Here is a 23171-nt window from a genome sequence, read left to right as displayed (position 1 = left end):
CTGGAGGCACCGGGCTAGATACACGCACTACAGGGAGAGTGCGTGGAGGAGGAACAGGGCTCAGGATACGCACTGGTAGCCTAGTGCGTAGTGTAGACACTGTAGGTACTAGGCTGGGGCGGGGAGGTGGTGCCGGAAATACCGGACCGTGGAGGCGTACTGGCACTCTTGAGCATTGAGCTTGCCCAACCTTACCTGGTTGAATACTCCCGGTTGCCCGACCAGTGCGGGGAGGTGGAATAACCCGCACCGGGCTATGTAGGCGAACCGGGGAAACCATGCGTAAGGCAGGTGCCATGTATGCCGGCCCGAGGAGACGCACTGGAGACCAGACGCGTTGAGCCGGCCTCATGACACCTGGCTCAATGCCCAATCTAGCCCTACCAGTGCGGGGAGGTGGAATAACCCGCACCGGGCTATGCACACGTACAGGAGACACCGTGCGCTCTACTGCGTAACACGGTGTCTGCCCGTACTCCCGCTCTCCACGGTTAGCCTGGGAAGTGGGCGCAGGTCTCCTACCTGCCCTTGGCCCACAACCCCTTAGCCCCCCCCCAAGAAATTTTTGGGAGTTACTCACGGGCTTTTCGGGCTTCCGTGCCAGACGCGTTCCCTCATAGCTCCGGTTCTTCAACCCAGTAGCCTCTGCTCTCCTCAGTGCCTCCAGCTCAGCTTTGGGACGGCGATTTTCTCCTGCCTTTACTCCGTTTCGTTTTCCCTTGCCGCTTGATCTTAGCGTGTTGGTGGGTGATTCTGTTACGGGTGACGCTCTCCTCATCCTCGGAAGAGGTGAGGAGAGAAGGATCTTCAGACCAAAACGCAGGCTCAGGGAAATAAGCCATCTTTATTATAAATTACGATGGCACACGAAACGAAACAAAACACTTTCCAAACTACAAAATAACAAAACGACGTTGACGAAACCTGAACATAAACTTATATAACTAAACATAAACTTACGTACAGGAAACAGACGACATCGAAACGAAAACGAAACAAACAAACGCTACAGTCCAGTGTGGTACGAACAAAACATACTAACACAGGAGACAATCACCCACAACGAACACTGTGACAACGCCTACCTAAATATGACTCTTAATTAGAGGAACGCCAAACACCTGCCTCTAATTAAGAGCCATACCAGGCAACCCAAAACCAACACAGAAACAGAAAACATAGAATGCCCACCCAACCTCACGTCCTGACCAACTAACACACAAAAACTAACATAAATAGGTCAGGAACGTGACAGCCAGTCAGAACTATGGTAATTGGAGAACAAGAATAGCTTGTTAAATTGCTGTTAATATGATTGTGTTAAACATCTTGTTTTGAATAAAATTTAATCAAGCATTCAACAGTCTTATAGTGTGAATATTATGCATAGCAGCAGTTTAAGCCTCGCTGTAAGACTTTGACATTGGCAAGGATAGTTGGCGACAAATGCCAGACACTTTGTAAAAAGAGGCTACTGTCAGAAAAGTTTTGAATTAACTGTACAGTACATTGATCAAAGTTAAGATATTGAAAGTGGTTCAAGAACTTGTCTGGGGTGTGACAATACAATTATTCAGAAACTTTTTTTGATTGATACTACTGTGGGAATTGGGATTATTACCTCATCTCATACTTCTCCTTCCATGCCTATACAGGGTGATCAGGGTCAGGCTGGCCCTCCCGGCCCCCCGGGGCCCCCTGGCTCACCAGGTCTCAGAGGACCATCGGGGAACACAGGGAAGGATGGGCCCAGAGGTCACCTTGGGGAGCAGGTAAGACAGCCTCTCTCTCCTCCTCTCATCCATGTCACTGCAGTCATCATTCAGAAGAGGACTGGCCACCCCTTGGAGCCTGGTTCCTCTCTAGGTTTTTTCCTAGTTTCCTGCCTTCTAAGGGAGTTTTCCAGCCACTAAGCTTCTGCCTTTGCATTGCTTGCTCTTAGTTTTTTTTGGCTGAGTATCTGTAAAGCACATTGTAACAAAAACGGATGTCAAAAGGGCTTAAAAAAATCACTTTGATTGATTGATTTATCTCACTCCCCTCAGAAAAAACCCCAGCATAAACTAGCATGGTCTGGAGACCAGACTTTGTTGTGTTTTCGCTGGAGACCACCCTTTGTTGTTGTTTTTTCGCTAGAGACCAGCCTCCAGCCTACATCCTTATTTATGGACCTTGGGCCCATGGAATAGGGGTATCCACCTACTCTGTGACATGCACAGATTACAATTCTAATCATTTTAGCTCATATAAGGGAACTTTAACGGTGGGAAATCGCCTCACTATACAGCCCATTGTGCATTGACATTCATATTGCATTGTACAGCCTTACCTATGGATCTTGGCCCATGAATATTAGCTACGATGCTAATCTTTGTGTAAACTCTTCAGAATTGTAATCTGTGGGGTTCCCTAAGTAGGCTGATACCTATGGATCTTGGGTCCGCGAAATGGGGTAAGGCTATACATTGCAATATGAATGTTCTGTACAACGTAGGTTGACTGGTGAGCTTAATGTGGCTCATTTCACACCGGTTTCAGGGTCCCGCAATAAGTGCTACGACGCTCATCATTTCGCTAGATCTTAACAGTTGTGTTCTGTGGATGCCACTGAGTAGGCTGATACCTATGGATCTTGGGTCCGTGAAATGGGGTAAGGCTGTACATTGCAATATGAAGATCAATAATAGTGAGGTGATTTCCCACAGTTAAAGTTATGAGCCTCGACTGATATTTGTGTAAACTCTTTAGAATTGTAATCTGTGGGTGTCACCGAGTAGGCTGATACCCCAATTCATGGACCCAAGTTCCATAGGTAAGGCTGTAAAGTGCATATAATCAAATCCAATTGTATTTGTCACGTGCGCCGAATACAACAGGTGTAGACCTTACTTACAAGCCTTTAACCAACAACGCAGTTTTAAGAAAAAATAAGTGTTAAGTAAAAAATAGATACAGTGGGGCAAAAAAGTATTTAGTCAGCCACCAATTGTGCAAGTTCTCCCACTTAAAAAGATGAGAGAGGCCTGTAATTTTCATCATAGGTACACTTCAACTATGACAGACAAAATGAGGAAAAAAATCCAGAAAATCAATTTGTAGGATTTTTTATGAATTTATTTGCAAATTATGGTGGAAAATAAGTATTTAATTTAATCCCAATTTGATTATATTCCATGTTAAATCCTATAATGGGGAGACTTAGCATTTTCTATCTTGGACAAAAACAGCTAACAAATACCCCTTAAAAGTCACCCGACCCATGAAATAGTTAGCGAAACATGTTACTTTAATTATTAATTATGAGAAAAGAGAAAATTGACTGGTTTCAGAAAAAGTTCCGTAAATAGAATGAGGAAGTGAGGTCATGATCACAAGTGTAAAGGCCACCAACCAACAGATCTGCTGGTTCCACCTAGTGGTACCAAAACCTTTCAGGGAATATTAATGCATAAACCTGGAGGACTCCATTAATAAAATCAAAGTAATAAAAGTTATGGCTCACATAAAACCATTTCTTTAAAATCTAAAACACATCAAATCAAGATAAAACTGTGACCATACATTATGTGTGCGGGGGGAGGGGGCTGCGGGAGTGGGTGCTACGCCAGTGACCGAGAGGTTGTGAGTTCAAATCCCAAGTGAGGTGGACTCCCAAATAATCCGAATTGTTATGTTAGGCTATGCAAAGATAAATAATATACAGTACCAGTCAAAAGTTTGGACACACCTACTCATTGAAGGGTTTTTCTTGATTTTCACTATTTTCTACATTGTAGAATAATAATGACGACATCAAAACTATGAAATAACAAATATGGAATCATGTAGTAACCAAAAAAAGTGTTTAACAAATCAAAATATGTTTTAGATTTTAGATTCTTCAAAGTAGCCACCCTTTGCCTTGATGACAGCTTTGCATACCCTTGGTATTCTCTCAACCAGCTTCATGAGGAATGCTTTTTTAACCGTCTTGAAGCAGTTCCCACATAAGCTTAGCACTTGTTGGCTGCTTTTCCTTCCCTCTGCGGTCCAATTGGGATGAGGTCGGGTGATTGTGGAGGCCAGGTCATCTGATGCAGCACTCTTCTTCTTGGTCAAATAGCCCTTATACAGCCTGGAGGTGTTGGGTCCTGTTGAAAACAAATGACAGGCCCACTAAGCGCAAACCAGATGAGATATCACTGCAGAATGCTGGGGAAGCCATGCTGGTTAAGTGTGCCTTGAATTCTAAATAAATCCCAGACAGTGTACCCAGCAAAGCACCCCCACACCTCCTCCTCCATGCTTCACAGTGGGAACCACACATGCAGAGATCATCAGTTCCCCTACTTACAAAGACATGGCGGTTGGATCCAAAAAAGGACAGATTTCCACCGGTCTAAATGTCCATTGCTCGTGTTTCTTGGCCCAAGCAAGTCTCTCCTTCTTATTGGTGTCCTTTAGTAGTGGTTTCTTTGCAGCAATTCGACCATGAAGGCCTGATTCATGCATTATTCTCTGAACAGTTGGTGTTGTGTCTGTTACTTGAACTCTGTGAAACATTTATTTGAGCTGCAATTTCTGAGGCTGGTAACTCAAATTAACTTATCCTCTGCAGCAGAGGTAACTCTGGGTCGTCCTTTCCTGTGGCGGTCCTCATGAGAGCCAGTTTCATCATAGCTCTTGATGGTTTTTGCGACTGCACTTGAAGAAACTTTCAAAGTTCTTGACATTTTCCGTATTGACTGACCTTCATGTCTTAAAGTAATGATGGACTGTTGTTTCTCTTTGCTTATTTGAGCTGTTCTTGCCATAATATGGACTTGGTCTTTTACCAAATAGGGCTGTCTTTTGTATACCACCCCTACCTTGTCACAACACAACTGATTTGCTCAAACGCATGAAGAAGGAAAGAAATTCCACAAATGAACTTTTTACAAGGCACACCTGTTAATTGAAATGCGTTCCAGGTGACTACCAGTGGTGTTAAGTACTTCAGTAAAAATACTTTAAAGTACTACTTAAGTAGTTTTTTGGGGGTAACTGAACTTTACTTTACTATTTATATTTTTGCCTACTTTTACTTCACCACATTCCTAAAGGAAAAATGTACTTTTTCTATTACGGTATCTTTACCTTTACTCAAGTATAACAATTGAGTACTTTCTTCCACCACTGGTGACTACCTTATGAAGCTGGTTGAGAGAATGCCAAGAGTGTGCAACGCTGTCATCAAGGCAAAGGGTGGCTACTTTGAAGAATCTCAAATATAAAATATATTTTGATTTGTTTAACACTTTTTTGTCATGCCTTGATCTGTTTCACCTGTTTTTGTGCTTGTCTCCACCCCCCTCCAGGTGTCGCCCATCTTCCCCATTATCCCCTGCGTACTTATACCTGTGTTTTCTATTTGTCTGTTGCCAGATCGTCTTGTTAGTCAAGCTTACGAGCGGTCGTCCTGTCAGCGCCTGTCTTTTCCCAGCCTCTATTTCTCGTCCTCTTGGTTTTTCACCCTTGTCTGTCCTGACCCTGTACCTGCTTGCCTGACCTCTCTGCCCGTCCCTGAGCCTGCCTGCCGTCCTGTACCTTTGCTCCTACTCTGGATTATCGACCCCTGCCTGCCTTGACCTGTTGTTTGCCTGCCCCTGTGGTTACAATAAACATTGTTACTTCACACAGTCTGTACTTGGGTCTTACCTTGATTCATGATCTGTTATTTCATCATGTTGAAGTCTTCACTATTCTACGATGTAGAAAATAGTAAAGAAAAAGGAGTAGGTGTGTCCAAACTTTTGACTGGTACTGTAAATTTTTCTTAACTTTGACTGGTACTGCACCCGTTACTGAGATGGTTGTTACAGTTTAGATAGTCTCATTCGTTAATCTTTCTAACCCTGGCAGTGATTCTGAGTACCGATTGTGGGTATCCACTCTGGTTGAATTGCAATAGGATTTAAACATCACTTTGCAAGCCAGCATAATGTGACTTGATGCTGGTTTTGCTTTAGCTCATGCTGTCACCAGTGTCCAAAATACAGCGAAGGCTGTTCACCAGTGAACACACAACAAAGGCTGGTATGCCAGCATAACCAGCTAGACCATGCTGGTCAGACCAGCTTGACCAGCATCAGACTAGCACTGACCAGCATAGACCAGCATATGGTGGTAGGAGAGATAATGAAAGGATCCTCAGCTCAGTAAAATGCAGAGTAGTTCAGTACACAAAGCCAACCATTCATTTCCTTTCACGCTCTTCATCTAGCTTTCCTACTGAATGAAAGATAATCTGATTCCTTCCAGCCAGGACAGCTCTGAGATGAGGTCAATAACACCGCTCTCCATATTGCCAGCAGATGTTTCAAGGTCAAAAAGCAGCGAGGCCATTTCCTGTTGTTGTCTCTCTAATTATGATTATCTTAGCGTACTGAACCCACCTCGTTAGGAGCTAGAGGAGAGGAGAGCCACCGGTGGTGGGTCTGCCTTGTCTTGTCATCTTCTCCGCACATGTGGTGGTGAGAGCAAGACAGGGCAGACAGTCATCCTGGTAACTAGTTCTGCATTGACTCGAGTGATTACCAGGGATTCATTCGCAGACGCCCGTTTTGCCCTCAGAACAGTCTCAAATTCGTTGGAGCATGAACTCTACAAGGTGTCTTGATACACATGGGAAACGGTTGAGTGTGAAAGGCCCAGCAGCGTTGCAGTTCTTGACACAAACCGGTGCGCCTGGCACCTACTACCATACCCCATTCAAAGGAGCTTAAAACTTTTGTCCATGTCTTGTCTCAAGGCTAAGAAATGTCTTGTCTCCTCCCCTTCATTTAAATGGATTAACAAGTGACATCAATACGGGATCATGGCTTTCACCTGGATTCACCTGGTCAGTCTATGTCATAGAAAGAGCAGGTGTCCTTAATGTTTTGTACAATCAGTGTATATTTTACCTTTAGACCTCCTTGTTGAAAGGAGAGTCATTAACAGGGGTGCAACTTTCACCGGGGACAGAGGGGAATTTCACATTCTGAAATTGCATTTTTGTCCACCCCAGTTTTATCATTGGAATGTGATACAAAACGAGGCAACGGAGTGCATTAGGACGATGCTTCTACACCTGCATTGCTTGCTGTTTGGGGTTTTAGGCTGGGTTTCTGTACAGCACTTTGAGATATCAGTTGATGTACGAAGGGCTATATAAATAAATTTGATTTGATTTGATGCGGACGCCTCTGAGCGGTGGAGAAGGCTGTTTTGGAGTGTTTATCCGACTGGATAATAAATAAATAATAATAATTATGCCCCCCTCACTTCTAAAACCAATGTTGTGCCACTGGTGATTAATAATAGCTCACTAGAGCTGGACAATAATTGCTATTATTGTTTTTCTTTGCATTTTGTTGTGTTGTTTTGCTCTATAAATGTAAATTGTTATAATTAGCAAAAAATACCATCTCAGTAGATGCTACTGAAAAGCTTCACTAATTTACTCGAGGACTTTTTGTTGTATTTGTATAAATAATACCATCTAGTGGATGATCAATTGAATTGCCCCGCTCTTCACTCAGGTCCATCTATGCTTGTTGTTGTTTTATAAAACTTGAGATTTCCTTCACAGGGTCCACCTGGTCGAGATGGAACTGATGGATTAGAGGTAGCCTATGTTTCAAAGATGATTTTGTATTTCTGATATAATAAGGTGCACAAACACAAACACTCTCTCCCACACACACACACCACATCACAGTATTCCCTTTCCTTGAGCCCTACACTTTGTTTCATGTTTCTTTTTCTTTCTGGTTAGGCTGGTATTGTTTTAGATTTTTCTTTCTTGTTTTTCTTTTATATAATTATAAAGCAACTTGGGTCCTTGAAAAGCGCTATATAAATACCATGCATTATAATAATAATTATTGCATTTGGCCCCCCATCCTTCTGATAATGTGTCCTCTTTACACAGGGACAAATGGGTCCTCCTGGACGACAGGTAAAATATCTACATTTCTCACTTCCACACGTACCATTATACATGTACGCTACAGTTCAAAAGTTTGGGGTCACTTAGAAATGTCCTTGTTTTTGAAAGAAAAGCACATTTCCTGTCCATTAAATAACATCAAATTGATCAGAAATACAGTGTAGACATTGTTAATATTGTAAATGACTATCGAAGCTGAAAACGGCTGATTTTTAATGGAATATCTACATAGGCGTACAGAGGCCCATTATCAGCAACCATCACTCCTGTGTTCCAATGGCACGTTGTGTTAGCTAATCAAAGTTTATCATTTTAAAAGGCTAATTGATCATTAGAAAACCCTTTTGCAATTATGTTAACACAGCCTAAAACTGTTGCCCTGATTAAAGAAGCAATAAAACTGTCCTTGTTTAGACTAGTTTTATTGCTACTAGGCCAGCATCCCGGAGTCGCCTCTTCACTATTGACGTTGAGACTGGTGTGTACCATAATGTGTACCATAATCATTATCATATTTTTACAATTGTTTTTAATATATGGGTTTTTGCATGTACATTGATTGATTGATTAATCTTATGCTGCACAAAGATAAATAACAACATACTAATCCAATCAGTTAGTTCGATTTATTGCACCGATTACTGAAATGGTTGTCCCAGTTTAAATGGCTTAGGTAGTCTCCTCGCAACATATCTAACCCTGGCAGTTATTATGAATGCAGGTTGTGGGTGAATACAAATTCCAACTGTAGGAAATCCTCACTCTGGCTGGATTCCAATAGGAATCACGCATCACTTTTCAAGCCAGCATAATGTGACTTGCAGGTAGGGTTGCAAAATTCTGTTAACTTTCCCACATTTCCCAGGTTCTCCAGAAATCCTGGTTTGAAAATTCCTTGAAACTGGAGGGAATAGGCAGGGCATCTGGAATCTTTCAACCAGGACACCTGGGAATTTGAGGAAATGTACTGGAATGTTGCAGTGCTACTTGCAGGCATGATCTGGCTTGTAGGCCACTGTGTTAGGGTAAAACTACTGTAGGTCTCAAAATAAGGCCTGATGAGATATGTAATGTATTGTCATAATGAGTTGAATATTTATGGTAACATTCACCAAGGAACTCAGTTGGTTAAGGTCACAGGACTGAAAATTCAACAACCATGTCTCTGTCATTAACAAATACAGTCATGGGTGGTAACTCTACAATTTACTCGAAAAGGCATGACACAGTGCGAAATAATAATTGCGGCATGGCTTAGTCTGGGGGTGTGGCTTTCAGCTAGTTATTTTTGGCCACCTGTGAGTGGAAGTGTTGTACCAGTTTAAGTGATTTATTGTAAAGGTACGTTTTTGTCATTCACAATGAACAAATGGCTTTGTCACTGTGGTGGTAACCTATAAAGGCAAAAAAAAACAGCTTTTGTTCCTATGGACTATATGTAATGATGGTACTATCTGAGGTATGAACTGGGGTACAATTACATGAATGTACCTATAACTAAAGGTACAAAGGATGACCATACAGGGTACCATGTCAGGGACAAGCGGTTGTACCCTTTTAAGAACAAATCTAAACCTTTTTCTAAGAGTGTATAAAACCTGTGGTTAATGAATAATAATAATCTAATGTCTTGCAGTTAATTAATATGTTCCAATCTGATGTCTTGCAGGGTGAGGATGGACAGCATGGCATGCTTGGACCACAGGGGCCTCCAGGGCTAAAGGTGTGACATATTATTATTCCTTCCTGTTCCTCCTCTCCCTTCTCTTTCCCAATCTCACTCTATCTCCATGTCTGTGACAGGGGGAACAGGGACATGCTGGTGACCAGGGCAGGAGTGGCCTTGATGGACTACCAGGGATGAAGGTAAAGAGGAAGAAATATGAAATATGAATATACAGCCATGTATCAACTCACAGGGCTTGACCCTATGTATTGATGCACTGGAATGACAGGCATGCTGTTCCACTGTGTGTATTCACTCTATGTTCTCGTTCAGGGGGAGAATGGGGAGACAGGAGACACAGGGCCTCAGGGGGACATGGTGAGTGGCTCCTCATATCACACTCTTTGACCTAAAGTCATTTACTGTGGGTCTATGAACAACTATCTGCATTAGACACATCTTCCAAGATGATACATTTATCTATCTTCATTCATTCTACCTGTGTGTTTCACTCTGTCTCCCTCTGCAGGGCTTACCCGGAGAGAAGGCTGTTCTTGACTCCTATGACATCGGCCTTGGCCATGTCTTTCAGGTGAGTTCTTAATTGGGTTCTTTAAAAGTTGATCTGGAACAACATTCTGCATTGTACTGCGACCCCACAAATTCAGATTGTACTATTTTATTAATGATTAAAAGTATCACACACCATAATATTATTCTAGGTATGCATTATGTATAACAGTCCCCTGTGCAGGACAAAGTCTCACTTTCCTTTTCTACTTTTCTACGTTTTATTATTCCTGCAGGGCCCCCCAGGGCCACCAGGAGGACAAGGGCCAAAGGTGAGAGTTGTGTTTGAGAGGTGGCTGAGTGGTTAAGGCGATGGACTACTAATCCATTGTGCTGTGCATGCATGGGTTTGAAACCCATCCTCTTCTGTGGAAGAGATTTTGTTCTGGAGAGATTTGTCATTGTAGCCTATTTATTGTATCTATTATACACAATGCACAGTATGTTGTTTATATTATCTGACTGTAAGTTGTTCTAGCTAAGAGTGTCTGCTAAATGACCAAAATGTCAATGTATCAAATATGTTGGCATATCCAGCATTGGTGCAATGATCTACAGTACGGCTTTGGTTTATGGATTGATGATAGGCACACACACGTTTTCCTGTCTCCTTCATGCCAACAGGGAGAATCAGGCTCACATGGTGCACCTGGAGCTGATGGGGATAGGGTAAATGACATGACTCTGTAATAATGAATTGTTATTGTACTAGACATCATTGTATCCACCTCATGTTGTGCCTCCTCTCTGTAGGGAGCCAAAGGGGAAAGAGGTGATGATGGGATGCCTGGAGTGGCAGGGGAAAAGGGAGAGAGGGGTCTGACGGGCCTAACTGGGCTTGCGGTAAGTGGGATATGGGCTGTGTCCTGATGGATACCCAACGGACTATGGGCATGACATGGCAGTCTAGTATCACACTGCCTTGTAGATTTTGTCCATATAATGTATTTTTTCTCTCTTAGGGAGCTGACAGCAAAAAAGGAGAGAGAGGAGATTCAAGGTTTGAGGACAATCTGGTCAGTAATGTTTTAGATACCAAACTTGTATCTATACCAAACTGTTAAGTGTGATATCTCATCATGGTCGAGTAGTGTTATAGGATTGTGTGACCTCTGGTTATCCTAATGCTCTCTGCTTCAGGCCCAGATTATCTCTATCGCAGGCCCTCCAGGGCCCCCCGGACCTCCTGGGCTCCAGGGATTCATGGTGAGTAACTGGTCCCTCTGTCTTCTTAATAATAGGGGGATATCAAAAGCTTAAACTCTCTAGATACCAATGTTCTCTCTGCAAAGAGATGACTGTCAAACATTCCATACTCAACCTGTTCTCAGAGGAACCTAATAAATCCCAATGTCTACTTTGTTGTAAAATGTTTTTAAATGATCTATGTGCTTTAATATGCTCTTGTGATGAACAGTGTTTACAAAGAGAATGAGATAACACATTGTGTTTTTCAGGGACATCATGGAATGCCTGGCCCCAAGGTGTGTTGTCAGGGCCCTGATCTCCTCCTCTCATGTTTCAATCATATTGATTTTTTTTTTTACATAGTATTGATCACTGTATGTCAAAATATACATGAGCATAGTTTTCCATGCTCAGATCCCAGTTCAGATCCTGGATGAGCTCCCAGGACCATGTTTCGAGTTTCATGTTGGGTCTTCCAACGAGTGCTGCAAAAGTTGGGTGTTGCCCATTGCCCCTCTAGTGCCTACCACCCAGAGTCTCAAGGTGTTCTTGTTGAGAGTCTATGAAGTTTATGTTGAGAGCTTACTGCTTTGAGTTCGAAAAAGACTGGGATGAAGGGGTCCCTCTTTTGATGTTTGCAGTATGGGAGGTTTTTCAAGAATCTCTTGGTTACAGTCTGAATGAACTCGTGTTTGGACATCATGTCAGAGGTATGTTGAGCTTGTAAGGTGGTTGCAGAGAGGTGGTTGCAGGACCATAACCCAAAAACGAAAACAATCCTGTATCTGATCTTCCCTGTTTTCATTTAGCTCCACTTTTTGGTTTGCTTCCTGTCTAAGTTTGGTGTGGGTTTTCTTAATTTTGTTTGCCTCATCTGGGGCAAATTTAGTGGGTGCTCATGATGGGAGTGGTGTCATTTAGGTCCCAGTTGTTGTTGCTAGTCAACTTTCCGTAGACACCCACATGAGTGCCTTTCAGAACCCCTCCTAAAATCCCACCTGTTTCGTTTGAATTGTTCTTTGTTAGTTTCCCCTTCTGTTTGAATGACAATTTTGGGTTTCTTGCTAGGGAACGTAACAAAACAGGGGCTCGTTGCACATGCCGATTCAAAAGCAGTATTCAAAGAGTTAGTCTATACTGCTTTGTTGGAGAAGGAAATCCTCTCAGAAAGAAAGAGGCTGATGAAAAGGCTGCTACGGGTAGTGCGGTGAGTCCCATAGACGTGCAACTGAGGGAGTTAGAACTAAAGACAAAGTTGGAGCCAGGACAACAAGAACATCCTGGAAGTACTCCGAATCAGAGTTTGATCTTGGTCGGAACAGTCGGCTTGTACCGCCTTTCAACAAAAAAGGAGTTGGATGTATATTTTACTCTGTTTGAGGGGATTGCCACATCCCTAAAATGGTCACGAGGTATCCTCCAAAGTGTTCTTGTGGGAAAAGTTATTGACCAGAGCTCAGATTATGACACTGTTAAAGCTGCTATCCTTCAGGCTTATGAGTTGGTCCCAGAGGCATACAGACAACATTTCTGTAAATTATGAAAGACAGAATCACAAAGCCATGTTGAATTTGCAAGGGAACAAGCATTACTTTTTGATCGGTGGTATGGTTCTCAAGAGGTCAAGGAACTTGACGATTTAAAAGCCCTCATACTGCTCGAGCAGTTAAAGAATTGCCTTCATGAAAGGGTTGCTACACTACATGACCAAAAGTATGTGGAGACCTGCTAGAACAGCCTCCAGTCTTCTGGGAAGGATTTCCATTAGATGTTGGAACATTGTTGTGGGGACTTGCTTCCATTCAGCCACAAGAGCATTAGTGAGGTCGGATACTGATGTTGGGCGATTAGGCCTGGCTCGCAGTCGGCGTTCCAATTCATTCCAAAGGTGTTTGATGGGATAGAGGTCAGGGCTCTGTGCAGGCCAGTCAAGTTCTTCCACACCGATCTTGACTAATCATTTCTGTATGGACCTCGCTTTGTGCATGGGGGCATTATCATGCTGAAACAGGAAAATGCCTTCCCCAAACTGTTGCCACAAAGTTGGAAGCACAGAATCGTCTAGAATGTCATTGTATGCTGTAGCGTTAAGATTTCCCTAGCCAGAACCATGAAAAACAGCCCCAGACCATTATTCCTCCTCCACCAAACTTTACAGTTGGCACTACGCATTGGGGTTTAGCTACACTACGCTTTCGGTTTTAGCTACAGTTTTTGGTTTCTTGCTAGGGAAAATAATAATAGTGATGTGTAGAATAAATTAACCATTTGAATATCGTTGAATTACATAATTCTACTTTAATTCTGCTTCCTGTGAGGTGTGGCCAATTCAAATTATATTCAAATTCAGTAATTACATTGGAAAAAATTTGGAATTAGCAACTCAATTCAGAATTGTCCCCAACCCTGCTGCATCTAACATCACGACCCACATAACAGATGACACTATTTCTGCACACAGGGTATTCAGGGTCTTCCAGGTTCTACAGGATTAGTTGGTCTCCCTGGCACCATAGGGAGAAAGGTTAGCAGTATTTTTCATATGCCCTGTTTGTAGAGGATACGGACATGGCATCAGAGTCCCTTGCAGTATTTTTCAAAGTAAGCTGCTTCAGAATTAACTTCAATCATATTTCATTTCAACAGGGAGAGCAAGGATTGCCGGGATTAGATGTAAGTGTGTCTAAATCTGTCACATCCACCCTGATACTAGTCTGGTTGATAAAGACCCTTCATTAACCACTATTTCTCTCCATGTCAGGGTTTCCCCGGGCTGATGGGAGAAAAGGGGGACAGAGGGGACAGAGGAGATAAGGTGTGCATCAGCCACAAGTGGCTACTGTGGCTACGTTTATTAATCTTCTATTACCTAGCATGTTATAGTAAAATCTGGAGAAGACTTTGATGCTCGACGAGAGATTTGTCTCCTCTGTGGTCCTCTCTAGCAGTTGGTAGAGCATGGCGGGTGCAACGCTTGGATAGTGGGTTTGATTCCTGGAACCACCCATACGTAAAAAGTTTTTATGCAGACCTGACTAAGTCCCTTTGGATAAAAGTATCCGCTAAATATATTATTATATATTATTGTTTTGTCACTCTTCTCTCTCAGGGTGACAGGGGGATGCTGGGAAAGAAGGGACTGAAGGGACAGAAGGGCGAGGAGGGCCCCCCTGGACTGGACCAGCCCTGTCCTGTGGTATGTCACTTCTTCCTGTCGCCTCTCCGCTCACTCTTCCTCAAACACTGTCTTTTCATTCAAGGGCAAACCCCTATTTCTCTAAATAACACAATTCTTAGTTTACATTTGGTAGAGCAGAGTTTGTGTAAGGGATAATCAATGAGGGTCAATGCATTCTATGGAAAATAATGAATGGAGTGGAAAGTGTGTTCCATGACAGCTAGTGGAGTGGAACTGACCTACGTCCATGGAGTACCGTTATTTTCCAGAGAACGCATAGAGCCCTGAGTTGATTATCCCTTTCATACCATGGCTATAATTTAACACATTTGCCACTAGAAATGTGTTCATTTTCCTGAAGTAGCTAGAACGTTTACTAGATATCTACAGTAGTTGCCATGGTAACCAAACAAATAGACTTGCTAGTTTAGCTAACCAAACCATCAGTTCTAGCTTGCTATTATGAAAATCGAATTCAACAATAGCAATACTGTTTTCAATTTGACTTTTTCTTTCAAAAGCAGCTCAAACAAAACATGTATAAATGATCTATAGTCATTATATTATTATACTGTGCAAATATACAACGCGGGCTATATAGGGAAAGAATACACACTCTAGAATGCCCTTTAAGACAATTAGAAACGCCTATTCAAAAATGACAATGGTATAAATAAACTATAAACTGTGTGGTTTGAGTCCTGAATGTTGATTGGCCGACAGCCGTGGTATATTAGACCGTATACCATGGGTATGACAAAATATTTTGTTTTACTGCTCTAATTATGTTGCTAACCAGTTTATAATAGCAATAAGGCTCCTCGTGGTTTGTGATGCATGGCCAATATACCACGGCTGTCTGCCAATTTGTGTTTGTTTTGTGTTTTTTCACCTTACATGACTGTTTCGTGTCGTTCACTCTCTTTGTTGTTTTTGTCATTTAGTGTTCAGTTTATTTATTAAAATTAACATGGACACTTACCACGCTGCGTTTTGGTCCGATCCTTCCTATTCCTCATCCGACGATCGTTACAACGGCGTTGCGTCGTGCCTAAGAACAGCCCTTAGCCGTGGTATATTGACCATATACCACACCTCCTCGGGCCTTATTGTTTTTATATATCCATTATCCATGAGCTGTTCACATACTGTACATTTTTATATTGACATTGACTTCAGAAGAGACCAACCTACCATCCCAGTGCTGGAGATTAACGGACAGATGACTGAACGAGTAGAGGACTATAAATACCTAGGAACCATCCTTGAACCACAAAGCTCTCCTTCAAAAGGAACACCAAACATATTTACTCTAAATGTCAACATTCTTGTTCTTGAGGAAGTTTAATGTACACCAATCCATCCACCAAGCATTTTATAAATGCTTTATAGAATCCATGCTATCGTTTGATATTGTGAGGTAGTTTGGTGCTCTAGGAAACACTAGTCAGAACCCATTGAACAGGTTAACAAAAATCAGTGGGAAGGTCATTGGAGAAAGCCAGGAACGCACACACTCCATGACGGGGCACAGATATAGATATCTGGCATACAAGTCCAAGAGGGCAGCTTCTAGTTTTATGCCAACATCCATCAAACTCCTCAATTCTTGAAATTCTTATTTTTATTGGGATATATACTGAACAAAAATATAAACACAACATGTAAAGTGCTCGTCCCATGTTTCATGAGCTGAAATAAAAGATCTTTACATCCCTGTTAGTGAGTATTACTCCTTTGCCAAGATAATCCATCCACCTGAAAGGTGTAGCATATCAAGAAGCTGATTAAACAGAATGATAATTACACAGGTGCACCTTGTGCTGGGGACAATAGAAGGCCACTCTAAAATGTGCCGTTTTGTCACACAACAAAATGCCACAGATGTCTCAAGTTTTGAGGGAGCGTGCAATTGGCATGCTGACTGCAGGAATGTCCACCAGAGCTGTTGCAGTGAATTTAATGTTAATTTCACTACCATAAGCCACCACCAACATCGTTTTAGAGGAGTTGGCAGTAACATTAAACAGTGTGTACAACCGGCCTCACAACCACAGACCACGTGTAACCACGTGTAACCACGACACTTCTGATCTACGGGATCGTCTGAGACCAGCCACCCGGACAGCTAATGAAACTGGATTTGTACAACCAAAGAATTTCTCCACAATCTGTCAGAAATCGTCTCAGAGAAGCTCATCTGCCCGCTCGTCGTCCTCACCAGGGTCTTGACCTGACTGCAGTTCGGCATCGTAACCGACTTCAGTGGGCAAATGCTCACCTTCGATGGTCACTGGCACGCTGGAGAAGTGTACTCTTCACGGATGAATGCCGGTTTCAACTGTGCCGGGCAGATGGCAGCGTGTATGGCGTCATTTGGGCGAGCAGTTTGCTGATGTCAACGTTGTGTACAGAGTGCCCCATGGTAGCGGTGGGGTTATGGTATGGGCAGGCATAAGCTACGGGCAATGAACACACAACTGCATTGTATTGAGGGCAATTTGAATGGGCAGAGATACCGTGATGAGGTATTGAAGCCCATTGTTGTGCCATGGAAGCTGAAAATGTCCCAGTTATTCCATGTCCTGCATACCAGACATGTCACCCATTGAGCATATTTGGGATGCTCTGGATCGACCTGTACGATAGTGAGTTCCAGTTCCCGCCAATATCCAGCAATTTTGCACAGCCATTGAAGAGGAGTGGGACAACATTCTACAGGCCACAATCAACAGCCTGATCAACTCTATGCGAAGGAGATGTGTCTCGCTGCATGAGGCAAATGGTGGTCACACCAGATACTGACTGATTTCTGATCCATGGCACTACCTTTTTTTAAAGGTATCTGTGACCAACAGATGGTAATCTGTATTCCCAGTCATATGAAATCCATAGATTAGGGTCTAATGAATTTATTTCAATTGACTGATTTCCTTATATGACCTGTAACTCAGTAAAATCTTTGAAATGAATATACCACACCTCTCATTTACCCCTTGTCCCTGCCTGTCTTCCTGCTCTCTGTGATGCAGTGGTAGCCATACTTTGCCAGCATCAAACCAACAAGACTCTGTATCTTTGGTCACTGTAAAATGGCATTAGTTAATGGATGGTTTGATGGCATGATTGTGGTGTTAGATATTCCTCCTCAGTGTGAATTATACAGTGACATTTGGGGGGTCTGTATTCCTCTCACTGGACTTCCTGTTATTTTCTGGGCCTAATAATAAAGGCTTGCTTCATCCTGCAACGAGCCATAGTTTTCATAGCCTGGCATCCTTGATCAACCAAATCTAAACTATATCTCTAGAGACAATACATAACGATTTGTCGGGTTGAATGTCTCCTTCACGGTCAAATATGCATTTAAAACACGCTTTTATCCAGGGCCTCCTTTTTTCCACCTGTATAAGTGGGAGATTACGTGGTAGCTTATTCAGTCTCATGTGACTGTGTGGTCTAGAATGGGCTTCAATGGATGCCCATGGGAGACCCTGGATAAAAACATGTTTTAAATGCTATTTGATAGCGAAAGACACATTCAACCCGACGAATAGTCATTATTGTTGCCAGGTGTTGGAACTTTTTCAATCATTTCATTCTGAACATAACCATGATTTTTTGGGTTACGTTCCACTATTCTGACCAGCAAAATAAAGTTCGGAACCAGTTTGAAACAAAAAAAAAGTGACGGTTTATATCGTTCCTTTCTTTTCCTTTTTTCCCTTTTTTTCTGTAATATTGTATACATTTACATTTAGCTCAACATTAAATTACTTCAACAGTCAGTGTGGATAGAGCAGCTTGCTATGGAGTGGGTAAGCTATTTACATGCATTTGATACACGAGTGTAGGGCGTGAGATGCGACTGAAATTTTGCGGGTGGGGAGAGAATGAGAGAGGGTGAAGGAGGAGGCTTGGCTAGAAGTGCTGGGCATCTTGTTGTAGTGACATGCATTATCTAAATTAGGCCCTCAGAATTATACCGACGGGGGAGCAGCTTCTATGAAGGAACTTTGAATGTCTTTGAACTTTAGAGAGTTGGCTTTATGTTGGACCAGCTACTGTAGCTAGCTAGCTAACAAGCTTGTGTTTCCAGAATTAAAATAAAAACACGTTTTACCTTTTGTTCAAACGTGATTACTATAGTATCCTTAACAAGCATTGAAAAGGTTCATCCATTCACCTCTAATAACAAATCTCTCTCCTTAATTTCTGAATCATGCTTACGTCAGTAGGCTACTAGACTATGCTTGGAGGGGAGGGACAGTTAGCCTACGCACATACTGGCAATTTTTAGATTTTTAGCAGGCAGGCAGGCAGGTAGGCAGGCAGGCAGGGATAGGAATAAGCTTCTGAGTGACAGTGAGGTCTTTGCATATGTGCTTTGTTGTGTTTTTTTGTGGGACTGGAAAAAAATACCTGGAACTTAAAATAACATTATTAACCAGTGCCCATGCTTCTAAAATAACGGTTCTGTTCTGGAACAGTATAGATCACTTTCGTTCTCGGTTCTGATTCTGTATCTCGAAAAATATAGTTATTTTGCGTTTTTCGGTTCTGTTCCCTGAACCATTTCCAACCCCTGATTGTTAATATAGATATTGGATATGCCTCTGTTGACTGGAAACATTATTTTGGTGGAACTGAATATTTTAGATTTGGTTGATCAAGGACACCAGGCTACGGAAGCTTCCGCAAAGAGCCATCTGTCTGTAAACAATGGCTCTTTGTGTGATGAAGCAAAGTAAATACATGTATTTTAACAGTAAACATGTATAACCTCGTGATGTTTTAATCTCATTGTCAAACAAATCACTTAAAAAAAGTAGGCTACCTGCGCACATTTGTCCACTCCAAAATAACTCCACATCCAAACAGTGCACTGTGAGCACGCCATTTGATGAATGGAAAGATACTGTTACAAAATACCAAAAAGTGTAATGACATTCGGCGATTGTCATTAGGCCTACACTCTGGTAGCCTGAATTAAGTGATTTGTCTTGCTGACAAATGTACCTTTTTTGTAAAAACAAAAGTTGAGACACTTGAAATATAAGTTTGCTAGCGACTGAAAGAACCTGAACCAACTACATTTTAAACAAATAGGAGATTGGTGAAATTAGAAGGGGGGGGGGGGGGGGGGGGGGGGCTGAGCCTGGTCCTCCTACCACTTTGTTGTTACAAGACACCCGTATTTATCTGTGGGCAATGCAATACTGCATGTTTGTTTAATGAAGGTGTTTCTTTTCTATCACCAGGGTCGGGATGGATTGCCCATACCAGGGTGTTCGCATAAGGTTTGTACAGCAATAGTACTTCTATGAGGCTCTGTTTGCTTGGCCTGCTCTAGCCCAAGTAGGCATTTGGCTCTCTTGGGGGAGTATAAGAAGTTTTATACAAAGGGTGGGTCTAATCCTGAATGTTGATTGGTTAAAACCACATTCCAGCCGGTGTCTATTCCACAAGATACCACCAAGTTACCACCGTCTAAATCTATAACGTTAAAATGCCTATTTGTTCCATCTGACTGCGCAATCCACTTTTTCATCAGCCCAGCCAAGCAATTTATCAACTTGATCTCCACTATAAAAAGCATCTAGACATTATCTCACATTTCTTTTAGACTAACATTTAGTTTCAACAGGGGAGATTTGTATAAACCTTGCGGTCTGGCTCTCCGACATTTGCAACATTGTTTCAGTATTCAAATTCGATCTCCAGCTGTCCCATAGTAACGAACGTGTCTGGAGTTGGGACGAGACAGACAGACAGCGCTTCTCTGCCAGTTTAAATCATGAATCAGCTGGCATAATTTTTATGGATATATACAAAGAAATGTCAATTGAAAAAAGGTAAAACAAAGTGCAGCTAGTTTGCAGTCTTTCCAGCTTCAGTTTGAAGTGATTGGGTTAGCTGTGTTGTTGGCTAGCTCCTGCTTTGAACAACAGTGTCCTGACAAGTGAGCACATGTGCTATGCCAGGCAAAATCGCGCCTCATTAGCTCATTGTTATGGATGTATCCAAATAAATGTCACTAGGAAAAAGCTTAAACAAATGCAAATGGCGCTACTTTGCCGTTATTCTGGCTGCACTTTTTGACTTGACTGTAAATTAGCGGTAGTTGGCTAGCTAGGAAGCAAGGGATAAGAACGTTGCCAGCCAGTACGGCAATAGAACATTTAGAACGAACGACTGGATACAGAACAAAAAGACTGAACGACTGGGTCGCAACCGAACCGATAGAACGAACAACCAGCCGGCTTGGGTAGCAACCCTAGATTTGCGTCGGGACTATATCTTGTATGGATGAAATAGTATGAATAAATGAATCAAAATAACGTTTTTAATTCAAATATGTAAATCATTATTTGAATATGTTGTTAACCTGTTGTATAAAAGTGATAATGCCCTCGAAGCCGGTGTTTGGAGGATATATCGTCTCGGACCGAACAACAATCGTGCCAATATATCCACCAAACACCGGCTTCGAGGGCATTATCACTTAAATATTTAATCTTATATAGTGTACAGCAGTGGTTCCCAACCAGGAGTATGTACTTGGTGAGTGTGACCAGTGAGTGTACTTGGCCTACCCACTGGGGGTACTTGAGAAGACATGAGTCCATAAGCCTACTGGTAAAATATGCACGAGGGGGTACTTCAGGGGTACTCTGGGCAGAGAAAAATTCAGCTGGTGGTACTGTAACCGAAAAAGGTTGGGAACCACTGGTGTATAGTATGATTGTACAGTATAATTTACCTGCTAGTGAATGTGTGTCTCTGCTCTTGCTCTTTTTCAGTGATGAGTTACCTGGGACATGGGATCTGTACATATCGATATATATTTTTCAACTAAAATTCAAGTGTAGTTTTTTTGTCGTTGCCAATTCCTATTTAATGTGTTGAGGTTTTCATATTGGAATTTGGATTGTGCGTCTATCACAATCAATATGTTTTACTTCTTGCATATGAAAAGAAAACAATTTGTTTTGTTGTTTAGAGATTAGGTAGAGGAAAGATATAGTGCACACAAAGGAGACTGGTTACAAATGGAAAACAGCAGCAAATGCACTCAGCTCCAGATGTAAAATTTTTGCTGCTTACAGTATATCTAATCGGGGAACCTCAAATACAGTATTAACCTGAAATACAGTATGATTGACTGACTAACAGACTCACTAGTGTTCCCACATGGAGATACAGCATTGGATTGTGCAACTCAGCCTGCACCTTGCAAATGATTCTACCCCATCACTCCTGTGATTGTTGTTTGCTTTGAAAGAACCAACCGTCATGGCATGGGCCCAATGCCATGCGCCTATCCCAACGTACAGATGTAGGCTCTTAATTTGAGCCAGTTTGCTACAGCAGGAAAATAATCCTGCAGCAACAGGAAATGCAAATTATTATGTGGATTATAATTAATGGACATTTTTTTGTAGGGGTTGATAAACATTTTGTTATGGCAAATCAAGTTTGACATTTTTAAGTGGAAATTACAAACTTTAGGAGCCTTTTTAAACCTCAAATACATTACAAGTTTGCGTGTCCTGCTGTGCAGGAAGATTCTCAGCCACAAAAGAGTGATCAAATTAAGATCCTACATCTGTATGGGGAAGCACAGATGATGGCCCTCACCATGGAACCTTTGTTTGCAATAATTTTCCTAAATGTGCTTAATGTATAGATCATTATTGGTCTAAAGAGTTGTAGGATGTTTATGATGGTTTCAAAGTTATTGCTGAGTTGTTGCATCAAATGCTTTTTTCATTACTCTGAGTGCTCTAACCATACTATGTGGAGTTAATTGACACAGAACACTGTACAACTTTTTGAATTAGGCCTATCATGGAAAATGTATGATAGCAATCCTAAAAATGTTTTGAAGACTTTTTACATCTGACATCAAGGTAGACAAAAACATCTACCTATCAAACCTACCTGGTTGACTGATTGGGTTAAATGTTTGTTCTAGGACATGCCGTTTTTAAGTTGTCTGTCATATTAAATACTATTTTAAATGCACATTGTTGTATTCTTAATTATGAAGTTCAAGTTGCATTGTACTTTATAATGCTGGTGGCCTACTTTTTTCATTTTTCTTCATTTTGTAAATGCTGTCGGTTGGTGTCGCTTCTGTCCATTGAGGTATAAAACAACTGTAGACTGCTCGGCAAGGAAGGGAGGATGAACGAGCAATGACAGTGGTCATCTACACCAGTGTTTCCTAAACTCGGTCATGGGGCTCTCACTGGGTGCATGTTTAGTTTTTTTTGCCCTAGCACTACACAGCTAATTCAAATAACCAACTCATCATCAAGCTTTGACTATTTGAATCAGCTGTGTAGTGCTAGGGCAAACACCAAAACGTGCACCCAGGGGGGGCCACAGGACCAAGTTTGGGAAACCCTGATCTACACAATATAAATGCTGCTGGTGTGAACCAGGTGGACTACTGCTATCATCGCGGGCGGCGCGAGTCTGATCATGAGACCGATCAACGATTCAGAACTTTCTGAGATCAACCAACCAGCTAGGGGACCTGCTGCTCTATTATTGCACATGAGTGTTTAACTACAATGTTTTGTCCTATCTGTTATTTGTGTAACTTTGTC

The 23171-nt window shown here is 42.0% G+C and overlaps 1 protein-coding gene and 1 non-coding gene across 2 annotated transcripts in view; both read left to right on the top strand.

Moving 5' to 3' along the window:
- Nucleotides 1-22581, top strand: part of LOC139538013 (collagen alpha-1(XXIII) chain-like) — a 42103-nt gene extending 19522 nt beyond the window's left edge. Inside the window, exons 9-27 of the mRNA XM_071339936.1 lie at nt 1656-1772; nt 7592-7627; nt 7934-7960; nt 9621-9674; nt 9755-9817; nt 9951-9995; nt 10147-10209; nt 10424-10459; nt 10812-10856; nt 10941-11030; nt 11150-11203; nt 11328-11393; nt 11645-11671; nt 13837-13899; nt 14022-14048; nt 14137-14190; nt 14485-14571; nt 19815-19853; nt 21357-22581. Of these exons, the coding sequence (XP_071196037.1) occupies nt 1656-1772; nt 7592-7627; nt 7934-7960; nt 9621-9674; nt 9755-9817; nt 9951-9995; nt 10147-10209; nt 10424-10459; nt 10812-10856; nt 10941-11030; nt 11150-11203; nt 11328-11393; nt 11645-11671; nt 13837-13899; nt 14022-14048; nt 14137-14190; nt 14485-14571; nt 19815-19853; nt 21357-21359 (996 nt within the window). The 3' untranslated portion in view covers nt 21360-22581. The remainder of the gene's footprint in view (nt 1-1655; nt 1773-7591; nt 7628-7933; nt 7961-9620; nt 9675-9754; nt 9818-9950; nt 9996-10146; nt 10210-10423; nt 10460-10811; nt 10857-10940; nt 11031-11149; nt 11204-11327; nt 11394-11644; nt 11672-13836; nt 13900-14021; nt 14049-14136; nt 14191-14484; nt 14572-19814; nt 19854-21356) is intronic.
- Nucleotides 10474-10555, top strand: trnas-acu (transfer RNA serine (anticodon ACU)). The gene has a single exon. It is a non-coding gene; the product is annotated as a tRNA-Ser (tRNA).
- Nucleotides 22582-23171: the final 590 nt, after the last annotated feature.

The sequence above is a fragment of the Salvelinus alpinus genome, chromosome 13 (assembly GCF_045679555.1).
Source record: "Salvelinus alpinus chromosome 13, SLU_Salpinus.1, whole genome shotgun sequence".
In the NCBI taxonomy this organism is placed as follows: Eukaryota; Metazoa; Chordata; class Actinopteri; order Salmoniformes; family Salmonidae; genus Salvelinus; species Salvelinus alpinus.
Note: the sequence above shows the minus strand (reverse complement) of the source record. Positions and strands in the feature narration are given on the sequence as shown.